Raw genomic sequence first — 14,696 nt, 5'->3', positions numbered from 1 at the left:
CTGTGGGAGTTTAGAAAATCTTTAGGAAAATAATTGAAACATTGACTGGCAGAGTATTTTTTACATTAAGGCTACAGTTATCAGCTCTCTCCATATGCACCTGACTAAGCACATAAGCTTCACTCAATCCTAAATAGCCTACTTAATTAGTCATTTTTGAGTGGCTAAATGGCCTTGACCCATCATATAAAGTAATGTAATTTAATTATTTTGTAAAACCTCCATTTCTGAGTAGTGGATTTGCGCCACTTTGCTTTGTTTCTTTCCAGCAGACAAACAGTCAGAGAGGAAACAGGTGAAAAGAGGCTGATTGAAACGCCGGGAATTTATAATTAGATATGTGATGTGTTGTTTGGACGCCTGCTGTTAAGTCTCAATAGATGAGAACGTGCAGACGAAATATGAATACCAAATATGTTTAAAAAAAAATCCCCTGCAATGTTGTGTTTTTCATGGTCAGCGCTGCTGTAAACTACCGCCATCTCCCGAACGCTTGGTGAATAGTGCGTTTTTCGTGGAGGAAGTGACGTAATCACAAGTTTCTACCAATCAGGAGTTGCGGTCCCGAATTCGAACGTCAACGAACGGAAGAGACGGACGTGCTGCGATAAAATAAACTATTAAAATAAAACTATATTCCGGCTTAACTTAAGTCTTTCAAACATATTGTTAATTGTATAACTATTCCACAGAACTAGGCGACATAAACACTGGTAGGTTTAAAATTACGCTGCTTCGTTAAATACCGCTGTGCTGCTGTGACTGTAGTTAACGTTAAACACCGAGCTAGCACGCTAGCTTAGCTGTTTGTTTTGCTAAGGGTTAAACAGTATGCTTCGTTGTTGACAAGTTGGATAACGTCACAAATCTGCAAACGAACCAAAGACCTTGAGTCATGGCGAAGGAGCGGGTCCTGAAGAAGTCCTTCCAGCAGAGTCTGGAGGACATAAAGGAGAAGATGAAGGAGAAGAGGAACAGACGGTTAGCTAGTGCCTCAGCTCCCAGCAGAGGACGGTCCAGAATCATAAACAAAACCAGTGGTAAGGACATTTACATTCACATTTTAATTAACTTTTACCCACAGCTAGATCTTAAAATCTAAATACAATGAAAACGTATGGTCGTGGATGTCATATGAATTACATGGACATACAGTATGCCAACAATCTCAAAACATGAAGTTGCACAGACAGAAATATCAAAACAACAATATATCACAAAATCATACTTTGCAATAGTCTTTATTTATTTATATATATATATATATATCATTATACAATAACAATTCACAAAAGACTTTGAAATGTTACAACACACATCATTAAATGTCACACAGCAACATCTGAGTACTTTTAAACTAAACAGACTTTTATTTTTACAAAACACATTTTCTTTATCACAGAATACACCAACAAGTCACTGCAAACATTCAATCAACCGTCTGACATTTCATGAAACGCTGTTGTTCTATTGATGTCGTGCTATGACCTTCTGTTCTACAGCAGGAGGACTCTTTGTCACAAACAAGTAACATCCTTCCTAATTTTTATTTTCCTAGTGGATACGACCACCCACAACATCCTGAAAGGCGTCCAGCTGAACAACAAAGCTCTGGCTGTAGGGCTGCAGGCTGAGAAGGAGAAAGTGAGGCAGGCTAATGCAGTGATCCTGCAGCTGAAAAGGGAGCAACAGGCCTTGTTCCTTCACCTGCTTCTGCTCAAGAGGAAGCTCAAAGATAAGGAGGCTCTGGCAGTGAGTTCCTCAGAGGTGAACCTTTAGGACCTATTTTGTCTACCCTGAATATTTTTTTGAACTACTCCTGGCTAATAAGTACATTTTAAAGTACTGCATGCCTGCTTCTGCTTGTATACAAATAAGTATTATCTTGTCTTTTTGTGCCAATTTAGACAAAGCATCCAATCACCTCTGATGAACCAAAACCACACGAGAGTTCAGAAAGGTAACCTTTTAAATAGCAAAAAAAATGGCCTAAAATTGTATGATGTTATTTATTTTTAATTTTCTGACTACTAGTAATGTATTCTTTTCAATTTATAGGAGAAAGCGCACCAGACAGAACCTTGATGAGCCTGTTGTGTGTAAAGCCTCACCAATTACTGCAGGTATACCCACACTGACACACAAAATATGACATATTATTAGAGAAGTATCTTTTTAGTTTTTTTAAATTCTAATAGTAACGGATAAGGATTCTGCTTTGAAAGCTTCTCTTAGACTAATCCATGGAATACAATTATTGATAAGCAGCTCACTGGATAACTGAGTCTTTTAAGAATTATGAAAATAAATATTTTACACTGTATTTATTATATACTAGTCTTGTGATTTCTGTAAACCAGTGCAACTTTCATTTTGTAATTTTTTGTGTGTGTGTAATTTTCTTCAAAGTCCATCAGCCCTCTGAAAACACTGCACAGTCTGAATGTGACAGGCAGGCAACACTCCCGTCCACAGTGGGCGTGAGGCGTCGCCATGTCGACAGACAAAGCAGGAGAAGGTCTGAGCGTGTGAGAGAAAGGAGGTCGTTGGACGAGGGAGATGTTGTCTCGGGCTTGGGTTCTTTAATAGCGAGTCCTATTCACTGTAGCGATGGCAATCTGAATCAGCCACAGCAAGCACAACCAGATTTTGTGGACCCTGCAGAGGAGTTTCAGCATTCTACTCCGGAACCTGACCCACCAAAAAAGACCATCCAGCAGAGGCCTGTAAGGAAACAGGCCCAGCAAAAGCAGGTTAGTGCCAAACCAGAAACTGCTCCTCGGAAACCAGAAAGAGGCCGGAAGCCAGACCGTGCTCCGTTAAAGAAGCCCTGGGAAAATTCCAAACCCAGAGCCCGCTCCAAAAGTCGGGACCGATCGGCCACACGGGCCAAAACAGCTCCTCCCTCACAGGGCAATAAGCTGAACACTTCACTGGGATTCAATGACACATTTGATTTTGACTGTGAAGAAACAGTTCACGTCACACCGTTCAGGGCAAAGGTGGAGGAAAATAAGCCGGCCACTCCCATCAGTGAAGAATCTTCACATGGAGGACATGCCCAAACTGAGGCTTCACCCATGGTTTCCAAACAGGGTGAGTCAAGCTCATCATCATCATCTTCTGAGTCAGAGGACAGTCTTTATGTCCCTCAGAAAAGGTTAAGACTGACCTTACCTGAAAAGACCAAAGTGATCACTACTCGCAGAGGCCGGCCCTCTAAAGTCATCAAACAGAAAGAAAACATCCCTCCAAAACAGGAGATCTCTGGTGAGCTTTCCTTTAATATTTACAGTTTAAAGAGCAAATCCTTACACATGAATTTGAACATTTTCTTTAATGTTTTGTGTTCTGTAGTCTTTAGAGATGAGGAAGAAAGTCCTAAGGCAGTAGAACCGGAAAAGGAAGAAACTAATCTCCAACTTTCCCCTGACTCCAGTTTCTCTAACAGCCCTGACCCAGCAAGGTTAGGGCAGGAAAACCCCCAAGGTGAGGAAATAGTTTCTCTGACAGCAGTGTTATCAAACGTTTTGAGTTCCAATATGATCTGATACCTGAGGATTAGGTATCTGCCAACTGAAGTACAGATTCCAATACTGGTGTTAAATGAATAACCTATATTTCTCATGGTGAGAATGAGACTGGGAATCATTTATGTGTAAGGAAACATCAGGTTTTACCAACTTGTAAAACAGTTTAGTTAAATAAATACAAGGCCTCTTTTTTTAATACTCTTATCTTAGGAAGGTATAGTTCATATTCGGTTTGTATTTATAATCAAACTTTATGAACTTTAATCTGCTCATATTATCCACGCACAAACACAAACACCAGGAGTACGCCTCGGGTTTTGAAAAGTTCCACTCGTTATCTATAGGAGTTCAGCACAGCATTAACATAAAAAAAAAAAAGAAGCCATGAGAAGCTTCAGTTTTTGATAGGAGCAAGGCCCCTCAATCGGTGCATTTACAAGAGTGATGTACGGACAGCGAACCTTCTATCTCTCCACTCTCTGAAGCTGATGTGATTCTGCTTTCTTGGTTTTACTACGTCTTATCTCTCTGTATTTTTTTTACTGGAGTTATGTTGCACGGTGCTGCTGAGGGCTCAGGCACAATTTAAAATTCTGTGCACTCAGTGAGGTTCCGCTCGCCTTTACTTTCTCCAACGCTCTTTCTCTCCCCTGCACTTTCTCTCACGCATGTTCTGAAATTTTATGAATACATAAAAAAAAAAAAAAAAAAAAGGCGGCCCGCCCAGGTATCGTCTATGTGTGGGAAACACTGACATTCTACTGGATCAGGGGTGGTACAATAAAGAGTGGCGTAACCGGCTATAATCTTCAAAACCATCTGTTGAGTGGATTTTGGTCTTCAACTTACTTCGTCTACTGAAAAAATATATTGAAGATTATTTTAACGTCAATGTATCTGACTTCATGATTTACCTTCCTGCAACAGCTGATTTTTGTCTGTTACCTTGACGACCTTCTTGTGTGACAAAGATGTCAGATACAAATGTGTAGAAAAATGTCAAAAGGCTTATATTTTGGGGCGTCTGTGTCTATTTGAGCTGAATAAAGAATATTCCATGTATCTGTTTTTCAGAGCCTCACACAAAGGTCATTGCAGAGGATTGTTTGCTTCCTGTGAGCCCTCTAGTGGAGGCGGAGATGATGAGAATAGACAGCGTCCTGTCCAATTTTGGAGATTTCTGTGAAGCTCCTCCTCACCAAACACCCCAGAGGGTCAGGACAGTCAAGAAACGTGAGTGTATTTGTCACCTCCCAACCCTGTGATGACTTGTATCTCGGTTGTCACATGGTGAGCACTGGGGAGACTGATCACACTTTCGGCTTATTCCCTCTATCTCCATTTGCTTTATCTCACTCACTATTTCTTGCTTCTGGATCACATCTTCCTCACGTTTTCATAGGTGGGCTTGGTATAAGGACTGGAGGGAGGGGCTTGAGTCTGTGTGATGTGACCAATATGTCCCCTGCAGCCCATCGCAAGTTCTCCTGTGGTACCACCCGCCAATCAGATGCACGATGCTCCACCCCTGTTGTCGCTCGCAAGCGCCGCTGCACCATGACGGTGGACTACAAGGAACCCTCGCTGAATGGGTAAGTTAACACACTGATGCCTCTCTTGTGTTTTTTGATGTTTTTTTAATGTATGAAGGCTTAACATTTAGATTCTTATCTTGACAGGAAACTACGGCGCGGAGACAAGCACACAGACTTGCAGTTCCTCTGCTCTCCTATTTTCAAGCAGAAGTCTGGCAGGACCTCTATGCAAAAATCAAGGAAGTCCACGAGCAGCAAAAAGCCGTTTGAGAAATACAACGAGTCGTTTGTTGGATGCCGCTGAAAGCAGTTACTCTGTGCTGTCTGAACTCTGACTGAAGGTGTGCACTGTCAGATAATCTTTATAAGAGCTGGTGGAGTTTTGTTTTTAACTGTCTGTTTTTTTTTCTGTATAAAAAGCAACGCTGTATGATAAGTTTTAGATGTCAAAGTAAATCATTTTGTGACTCAGTTGCTTCTTATTTCGCAGGGCATTAATTTTTTATTTGTCCCTATCTTTGACTCTCTTGGAAAATGTAGTAATGGCTCTTTGTTTTTTTTAACCGGCGATATTTTCTAGTAAGATTATCTGTCGTATTCTGAAGGTCTGTATATGAGTATATGTTATTATCGTCTAATCATTTCCTCTTTGTCTCTTCTATCTACTACTGTGTGATGTGACGATAAATGTTTTTATTAAATGAATGGCTTTGGTGGAACAACAGTGAACTACATTTCATTAAAATGTACTTTGAAAGGAGTTTCCTTATCATGATATGTGAACATCTCAAAGTTTAGATATAGCTCTGTTTGTGTCTGGGTTTTTCAAAAATGTAGTTTCATTGTAAAATATCTTTCTTTAGGAAACAAACCTGCATTAAAAATATCAATATTACATAATTATAAACTCTGTTAGTAAAGCAGTTGTCATAAATAAAACCACAGACAGATAAGCCTCACTTCTGTTTAATTCAGTCTAGAAAATAGGCTAATACTATGTCATTAAAACCAATTGTACAAAGAGCATGGATTCATTTCTCGAGACATATTACAAAATGTATTTTTTTTTCCTAAAGTCTGAAAAGTACAAACACCTTTTTACAAAACAGCAAAACTACATAGTATTGCACAATCTTTTCGTTTATCTCCAAAGTATAAAGTGATCAATCTCCATCTGCAGGACAAAAAAAAACAAAAAACGAATAAATTAAGACCTTTTCTTTAGCATCGTTCTTAAATTACTGCACATAAATAAGAATAAACTCTAGATAATTGAATTAGTCCTTATTCCATAGCGGTAATTTATATGTCAAACAAAAGATGCTCTTGTGGTAACTAATACTTGGAAAAATAAAAGTGCTTTTTGATAGACAACCTGCCCTAAGTGGCTTATTGGGGGGGAAAAAAGATTATCTTTTAGTTTCAAAACCCAAAATATATGCTATATACACATTTCAATGATACAGTGGGTGTAAGCGCTTTGTACTCTTTCTAATCTGTACAGATTAAAGTATGTATTCCTCTTTTTGGCAGGATGAACTCATCACAGACAAAATTCAACTTCACTAACAGTAACAGAGACTCAGTCAGGTTCCTCTCATGTTACTATGACTTAATACACTGAAGATGTGGTTCCTGCTAATGACAACTCTACCTGAGTCTACTTAAGGGGATGAGGCAGACATTTAAAAAGGCCAGGAATGAAAGGATGGAAGAGAGAGAAGTGAACGAATGGAGAGAGAGAGAGAAAGAGAGAGACAAAGTAAGGTGTATGGTGAACCTCCAATCAGCTGTCGTCCTGTATTACCTTTTCAATGTCTTAAAACAGAAGTAGTTATGGATTCTTCCTGCGTCGTTAAAAAAATATTACCCAAAATCTCCCACTGTCCTGTTTTTCCATGGGACTCGGGATGATGTGATGAAATATAAAGACAATGTTTCCTTTTTCCTGAAGTCTTGCAGGTCTTCCCATGTGGCCCGTCTTTCAGTGAAAATATCAAGCTTCAGATTTCAGCTCTGGACCCGCATGCAATCAAAAAATGACAAGGATGCAAAACGCAAAGTGTTCCTGAATCCTATGCGCTACAGCATCAGAAGTCCATTTCTTAACTCCTCCATGCACACAGTTTGAGGATTGTCTTATCCTTTCATTAAAGGTGAGGAGGAACTTCTTTCTTCCTCTCGTCTATTTCTCGATGAGCCCCGCCTCTTTGATCTTTGTGTAGAAAAATTTCTCCAGTAAATTGGCACACTTGTAGTACTCGCTCTCTGGCGGGTTGTATTCACGGCAATTGGTGAAGATGCGCTGCATGTCGGCCATGAACAGCTTGCGCGTTGTGTAGTACCTGCTCTTCAGACGCTCGCTCATGGTCTTTAGGTCTGCAAGGAAAAGGAAAGGACACTTCTCATTTATGCCGCTTTGAAATGTTACAGTGTCAAAGGTTTGTTCACTTACTATTGTTAAAGATCTACATCCTGTTTTGAAAAGTTAAAACAATTCAACTGAAAAAAGGCGTCGGGCGCAGCGTTTTCTGAAAAGGCATCATCCCTTTTCCTTTTTCCATAGGGTTGTATGTAAAAAAGGTGCTGGCAGTTGAAAAAAAGAAGTGTAAACAGAGCCTTAGAAGTCAAAGGAGCAACATGAACGCCTCATGGAGTACCTTTGTTTTGTTAGCTTTTAACATGCAATGTCCACAGATACTATCGGTGTAATCGATTACACTGAAACAAGACTACATTTCCAATAAACACTGTAGTGTACAGCTTAAACTTTACTTTTGATGCATGTAGCAGCCATGTTGGATTTTGGCTGAGGCTTCTGAAGTTCCTACAATTTCCAATTGGAAACTGACGTATCAGACCGACAACTTGGAAATTCCAACTTCTGAGATCAAATGGAACGCACCACTATTTTCTGTACTTTTTTAATCACTCATTATTATTAACAATGTGGGATTAAAAAGTAAATCCTGTCCACTGCATACATACCCATGGGGAAGCGGATTACTTGGTAGTACCCTGGTGCCTCTGTTTTCTTTACTGGCTCCATGAAAGGCCAGGCGTTCTGGTGGCTCTGAGACATACAGAGTAGTCTGGTAAGACATGAGTCCGTGAATGTGTTACGGGTACGTTTCATGGATGTGTGTGTGTCTGCCAGCCTTACCTTCACATGTTGGAGGATGGTCTTCAGAGCACTGTACAGTTGATCTGGGTCCTTCAGTTCCTTCCTGAAGTAAAATAAGTCAAAGAAATATGATTGATCTTTTCCAACCTGTTCGTCCAAGTTTCAAGGTCACAAAGTTGAGGATCCAAACTTGTGCTTCATGGGATACCACAGCCAAGTCACTGGGTCAGGAATAAGATCAACTGAATGTTCAAATGTTGTTCAGTAGAGTGACACTCACCCTTTACCCACAGGCTTCCAGCCAGTTTCACCTGTTCATGTAAAGAAACTGACATTAATCGTATGTTTCATGCTAAAAGAAGAAAGTGCAAGACAAACATAATCTGCTAAAGAAAAGTGAAGCAGTAAGTGGCCGTACGGATGCCAGGGATGCTCTCAATGGGTATCTGACGAACTCCTTCCTTAAAACAGGAGAGTCCCGGGTAGACTTTTCTGATCTGAGCCTGCTTCCTCTCTATCAGCTTCTTGATGATCTGAGTGAGACACGAGGGAATGATTCAAAAGATAGTAAGAGCAGATACAAAAATAGAAAAAAGGATGAAATAATAACACTCACCTCCTTCTGCTTCTTGATAATGACAGAGAACTCTGTGTAGGGGATGCTGGGGTTGAGCTCGCAGCCCATGAGCGTGGCGCCCTCGTAGTCCTTGATGTAGCCCACATACTTGGCTTTGGGAACCTTGATGTCCTTTGAAAAACCCTGAGAGAGAGAATTAGAGCAGTATTTTTTTTAAAAAGCCCACTCAGGAAAACCACACTCATCTTGTGTTTTAATCGTTTCTATTATGATACTTTCAATATCTTGTAATAGGAATTCAAAGAATGTTACAAAAGAAGCGTTTCAGTGACAAGAGGTAGCCATTCTTATAGCTTTGAAGACAATAACAGAAATGTGTTACCGGTTGAATATAAGCGGCAAAAAAATCTTAAAAGATGGTGATTTGCATCTGAAATCATGTGAATTTAAAGCTCTTTTTTAAAAAGCTGACCTGCCTAAGTTTTTAGTTGGTAATATGCTTATGCTGCTTATTCAATATAAGCAAATGGGACCATAAGCAACAAGTTAAAGTATTTCTAGATTTGTAATTGTATATGCTTATCATCCCTGCCGCAGAGGTGGTGTCAGACGAGGACATGAACAGCACGCTGAAGAAACAGCCTTTAAAAATGTCATCTCCAAAGATTCACTGTCTGCTGCGTATTAGACACTTCTTTCACATACACATGATGAGATCAGCAAAAAAGGTAGGACTAACTCTACACGGGTCGCCAAAAGCACCATTACTTGAAAGTCTCACAGGGACTTTATATTTCTTTTGCCGGTCTAAGAGAAGTTTTGATTAAATAGTGAGACTCCAGGAGGAAAGATGTAGAAAGTATACTGCATTATGTGACAAAAATACAAGCTTGTACTGTAAAAACATGTTACCTGTTTCTTGAAGTAGCCGATGGCGTACTCATCGGCATAAGTGAGGAAGTTGAGGATTTCGTGTTTTATGTGATACTCCTTGAGGTGGTTCATTAAATGGGTCCCATAACCCTACAACCACGAAGCCAAAACAAAGGCAACAATAGGTTAAAAAGCGGACCAATCAGAGAGCATGAACTCATAAAAGCCGAAGAGCCGAAACACTCTCACCTTGACCTGTTCGTTGGAAGTGACCGCACAAAACACGATCTCTGTAAAACCCTGCGATGGAAACATCCGGAAGCAGATTCCCCCGATCACGCGGCCATCTTTGATCAGTGACAGAGTCTTGTGCTTCCTGTCAAAAACAAACAAATATAGACATGGATTGTAGTTGCTTCATTACATGTGTGAGTATGTCAGAGTAGGGTTACACTCACGGATCAAAGACCAGCCGTGTGATGTATTCTTTCGGCATGCGGGGCAGCTGGTGAGAAAAGACGTTCTGGAGGCCGACGAGCCACATCAGGATCCTCTTGTTGGGCTTCTGGTTGAGGGAGTTACCGATGACATGGAATTCAATCACCCCCCTGCGCTCCTCTAGGCGGGCTGCTTCGTCACGAGCAGAGTGAGCGGACAGCAGGCTGGTCTGATGAGAAGAACGCCGTTCACATAACCGCCATTACAACTGTTTCTATCATCTCTGTGACAGTCAGAAAGTTTTTTCTTTAAAAGCAGGACAGTGTTTTCCCAACTTTTAAAGGGTCACATATTATGCAAAATATGTCCCTTGTCTGTCTGCAAACCTCCCAATTATGAATAAAGTCCATCCACTCTGTCTTTTGCCTGCTCCACTTTTCAGAAAATGTGGGCTCAGACAAGCCGTTTGGAGATTTTGTCTTTGTGACATCACAAAGGGCAGTAGCCCCTCCCCCAGGTGGGTGAAGCTCCCACAGCTATAGGTGTTCGTCCTGCTTTGAGTCTGCCTTCTCACTGTACACAATTGGGCATGGTGCAAGAAAGCCCCAAATCACATCCCCTTCCAGAGAGGGGCGCGGTCGAACACAGATTCTTATTTCAAATTGTCAAAAAGGAATTTGACCTTTAAGCTAAAAATCTGTTTTACTTCAATTGTCTTTGCCCAACTGTAGCTGCGGGCTAATGGGACGAATGCACTTATCGGCTTCCGTGCGATTGGACATCCAAACAAAGAACATCTGGTTACCTCTGGAATGGCTGCAGGGTCCGCTATTGTTGCCATGACTTCATTGATGAGCTCCATGGGGATGTCGCCAACCACCCTGGGTCTCTTATTTTCCTCATGGTTGAGGGGCTCAGAGGGTTTACGCTTTTCTCCAACTGTGACCCAGAGACACAGAGGAGTTTATCAAATGTGTGTATGAACTTTAGGTGGTGTGCTTTTTTCGAGGCACTTGATGGTCTATCAAGTATTCCCATTTATATGACAAATCTTTGTTAGCTGCAAAGGGTCGGGTGTAATCGCCACAAATACAGAAAAAGATGAAAACAAAAGGCCAATTTGTCCTTTGTGTAGCTGTTGACTGTTAGACATGAGATGTTATGTAACAGTGTGGAGTCATTGTAACCTTCGAGTAATTATAGGGTTGCCTGTCATACCTGGGTTTGGCTCTAGTGCAGACGCTGTTTTCCTGGCAGGACTGACACTGCCGCAGGTGGAGGGGTCCACTGACACAGGACTGGTGCTGTAGTACAACGGTCTGGCTACAGGAGGCGCACTGATGACTACATCCCAACAGACAGGAAATTAAAATTATATTAAGTGATATTTCTTCTTTCCTTGTCCACAACTCCTTCAAAAATGTAGCGACTGCAACGGTGGACTTGTGAGGGTGTGTGTTACCTGTGTGGATCGGAATCTGCCCTCCTGACGCTCCTGCCAAGAAGTCTTGGCTCCAGATGGGAGAACTGTGGCTGTACACCTCCTCCTCCAGCATAGACAAGAACCTGAGCCAAGTAAAAAAGAAAAACACAACTTGCCTTCATTGACAAAGGCTGCCAGGCATGCTTGTGTTACCTCTGTGAGCCTTGCTACTGAGGATGTCGTCTTTACTTTTCCATCCTACAGTTTTCTTTGTTTGAATAAATCTCTCTGAAATTAAAAGGTCTCACGTCTGTGTCTGTTTGTTGTCTTACTTGGGGAAGTGTGTGAGAATGAGTGTGCGCTTCTCAGGTGGCAGTTTGTCCTTTTCCTGCCTGGCCTGCTCCAACAGTTGTTTCCTCATCACAGTGAACACCGAACGCAACAGGGTCCTGCCAAAGATCTGCGTGGTCTCGAACTGGGGGAGGCTGTCACAGAACTGAGGCACGTTGCAGTAGCAGAGCCACCTAGAGCCGAGACAGAACATTGTTTCAACCTCCTGGCTGTATATAGATGTGATTCATGTTTACATGGTGTCTGGCAGGGCCGCTACCTGGTGTAGTTGGCTTTGTATCCCGCTACATCGTCGTTGGCAACCCTCTGGCGTCTCTGGGAGGGGGTCTCCAGCTGCCAGTAATTGATCTGGTTGAGAAACATCTTGGCCAGCTCCATGATGGTTTGTCGCTCTTTGGATGGCAGGTGGCTGAACTTGTACTGCACAAAATTGTTTACCCCCTAATTGGAAACGGTCAAATAAGTAAATAGTTACACGGACAAATAAAAAATAAAAAAAAGTTTTATGTTGAATAGTGCTGCGTTTGTGTTGTAGTTGAAGCTCATATAGACATGTGTTCACCTGCTCGATGCTGGGTTTTTCAAATGGAGGACTCTCCTGTGCTTCTAGCATTGGCTTACCCATCTGTAGGATGGATTTCCTCAACAGCTAAAAAAAACAAACAAGATAAAGCATTGTGTTCACTTGTACACTTGCATGCAGGAAACCTGTACATTCATACAGTGCATATATATATTTTTAAAGCAGAGGCTTACTTTGAAGAGGGAAAAGTAGACCTGTTTTGTGTCAGCGTCCTCCTCTTTATGAACACAGGTGTAAAGATACTCCACATCCAAGACGATACCTAGCAGTCTGTTCATTTCCTCCTCGGAAACATTTTCTAAATGGGTCACATGATCACCTAGAATGAAAAAATAAAATCAATTCAAATGGTTGTTATATTGTAAATATAGTCATTAAATATGTCATTATTCCAAGAGGGAAAATACTTTATTCAGCAGTGACAACACATATACACCATTATCGATAATGTTTAACAAGTTCAATAAAAAATGAAACATGATTATGGTTCAAATACCCAAAGTGTGAGAACAGCTCCGGCAGGGCTCCTGCAGGTTGACTGTGTTGGACTGCTGGTCAGTCCGAGGTGGTGTAGGAGGGGGGTTCTGACTTTTCCAGCCATTACACTTGCAGGCTCCCTCAGCCTAGAACGAAACATGTGACATTAACAGTTCAAGGTGGATCAACCACTCAGTCTTTGCGGTTTATATTCAGACTCAACTGTGATGATGAGTAGGAATAAACACATGCAGAATGTATTATGTATTTAGTTTGTAAAGTTGGATTCTTTAATGTTATTTCATGTATTTTCTTGTCCAGTTAATGGGCATAGCAGCGTGAACTATTGTTATAACTATGCAGCTCAGTGTATTGTTATTGTCTTAAGACAGACTTAGTAAAAACACAAGGAGGTGAGGTAGGGTGAGGAGGCCTGTCACCGTCAGCTGGAGCTGCCGTACTGGGCATGCGCAATGAAACAACAACAAACTCCGCCCCCCCGGCAGCTGTCACCCTGTCAAAACAAAGACCCCGTCCCTCCTCTCTGCGGATGATACACTGCATAAACCCAATAAAATCCTCTCTTTGTACCATCGTGCGCTGACAGACGGCACGGCGACTCCGGAACGTTTCCTCGAGGAACACACCACGCACACAAACACAGACACACACACACACACAAAGTGGGATGCAGCCCTTGTGCACACAGCCAGCTACTCCCATGTACCAGCGCCAAGCCAATGTTTACGTTCACCAACCCCCCACCACGACAGAAACATAGTAACATTGTACTAACAGCGAACAGCTTGCAGCTGGAGGGAACCTGCTAACCAGCCCGCCACTTCAAATAACGTCTCGTTCATTTATTTATTAATATCGCTTTTTCGATAATTGGCTCGTGCATGCTAAATGAAAAAAATGAAGTGCGACAATGGCTTCCTTTGCTGCGCTTGCATTTTGTAAACTATTGCAACCAAGCCCAGGAAATAGCCTTTTCAAAAACCAATCCGTTAAAAACAGCAGTGTACACAAAGTCAGGTATTTGCATATAAAGCATACTTTGCAGGATGAGTACACTCCGAGTTTTTCCAGTTTCTTTGGCCGAGGTGAGGAGCGGAGTTGCGCCTTCTTCACGGCGATACGTGCGGATCCTCCAGCGGCGCCAGAGCCCTCCGTGCCCCCGGCTCCAGGAGCGGCCGGAACCAGGCCCGCAGCCCCGATGGCCGGCGAACCTTGCTGAATCCCAGCGCTGTCCGCCATGATTCGCTCCGAACCCCCGACGGGACCCCCGGCCCGGGAATTATTCGCTCTGCCGTCAGCTCTATTCCACAAGCGGAGGATCAGACATGGCGCTCATCCTTATTTTCAATTTCTCAATGTAGGCCCATTTTCCTCCGCTAGGGGACTCAATGGGATAGTCCAATTCCACCTAATTCAGAGGAGAGGTCACAAAATGCAACCGTTTATAGGAACATTTCAAGGTCAAATGTGCCTTTCTTTGCAGAGCCTTGGCAGAAGACATGGTGACTGGATGTTCTTGGTAATTTCATGAAATAGGATAGAATAGGTTGAATCAATAACAATAGTCAAGACTAAATATAAATTAACCAGAAAATAGAGACATTCAAATGTAATTAAACTTATGAACATTGCATCTTATCAGAAAACTTTGTAAGGTTGGTAGAGAGTTGAGGTGTAGGAGCATCAAACTGTTGAGATGGAAAACTCTCCATCAGTGTAATATCTAAGAGGAAGTACCATTTCCACATACACACACATGCA

The 14,696-nt window shown here is 41.8% G+C and overlaps 2 protein-coding genes across 4 annotated transcripts; one reads left to right on the top strand and one right to left on the bottom strand.

The window, feature by feature from the left end:
- The first annotated feature begins 567 nt into the window (after positions 1–567).
- Positions 568–5,829, top strand: sgo1 (shugoshin 1). 3 transcript variants are annotated; one of them, XM_020654237.3, is made up of 10 exons: positions 568–713; positions 851–1,040; positions 1,559–1,767; positions 1,908–1,960; positions 2,059–2,123; positions 2,410–3,270; positions 3,358–3,489; positions 4,608–4,766; positions 4,936–5,125; positions 5,213–5,829. In XM_020654237.3, the coding sequence occupies exons 2-10, from the start codon at positions 896–898 to the stop codon at positions 5,370–5,372; spliced, it is 1,974 nt and encodes a 657-aa protein (XP_020509893.2). In that variant the 5' UTR covers positions 568–713; positions 851–895; the 3' UTR covers positions 5,373–5,829. The 3 variants fall into 3 exon arrangements, with proteins under 3 accessions (XP_020509893.2, XP_020509894.2, XP_020509891.2); XM_020654238.3 differs by having other exon boundaries at positions 568–1,040; positions 5,005–5,125; XM_020654235.3 differs by having other exon boundaries at positions 568–1,040.
- A 189-nt stretch (positions 5,830–6,018) lies between these two features.
- On the bottom strand, positions 6,019–14,569 carry kat2b (K(lysine) acetyltransferase 2B). The gene is made up of 18 exons (XM_020654233.3): positions 13,974–14,569; positions 12,934–13,060; positions 12,611–12,756; positions 12,417–12,503; positions 12,114–12,295; positions 11,836–12,027; positions 11,543–11,646; positions 11,299–11,424; positions 10,886–11,019; positions 10,101–10,309; positions 9,892–10,018; positions 9,682–9,792; positions 8,809–8,952; positions 8,611–8,725; positions 8,473–8,503; positions 8,232–8,295; positions 8,057–8,141; positions 6,019–7,447 (listed from the first exon to the last, which is right to left on the bottom strand). Exons 1-18 carry the CDS (start codon positions 14,172–14,174, stop codon positions 7,254–7,256), a joined length of 2,379 nt encoding a protein of 792 aa, XP_020509889.1. The 5' UTR covers positions 14,175–14,569; the 3' UTR covers positions 6,019–7,253.
- Between the last annotated feature and the right edge of the window lie 127 nt (positions 14,570–14,696).

This window comes from Labrus bergylta, chromosome 19, assembly GCF_963930695.1.
Source record: "Labrus bergylta chromosome 19, fLabBer1.1, whole genome shotgun sequence".
NCBI classification, from domain to species: domain Eukaryota; kingdom Metazoa; phylum Chordata; class Actinopteri; order Labriformes; family Labridae; genus Labrus; species Labrus bergylta.
The sequence above is the reverse complement of the archived record's forward strand: the minus strand, read 5'-3'. Positions and strand labels throughout refer to the sequence as shown.

Coding starts and splice junctions, on each gene's coding strand:
- kat2b (XM_020654233.3), bottom strand. CDS start 14,174: ATGGCGGACAGCGCTGGGATTCAGCAAGGTTCGCCGGCCATCGGGGCT. Junction 12,504..12,610: donor TCTACTTTTCCCTCTTCAAA/GTAAGCCTCTGC, acceptor TGTTTTTTTTAG/CTGTTGAGGAAATCCATCCT. Junction 11,020..11,298: donor TGCACTAGAGCCAAACCCAG/GTATGACAGGCA, acceptor TCTGGGTCACAG/TTGGAGAAAAGCGTAAACCC.
- sgo1 (XM_020654237.3), top strand. CDS start 896: ATGGCGAAGGAGCGGGTCCTGAAGAAGTCCTTCCAGCAGAGTCTGGAG. Junction 1,041..1,558: donor AATCATAAACAAAACCAGTG/GTAAGGACATTT, acceptor TTATTTTCCTAG/TGGATACGACCACCCACAAC. Junction 2,124..2,409: donor AGCCTCACCAATTACTGCAG/GTATACCCACAC, acceptor TTTTCTTCAAAG/TCCATCAGCCCTCTGAAAAC.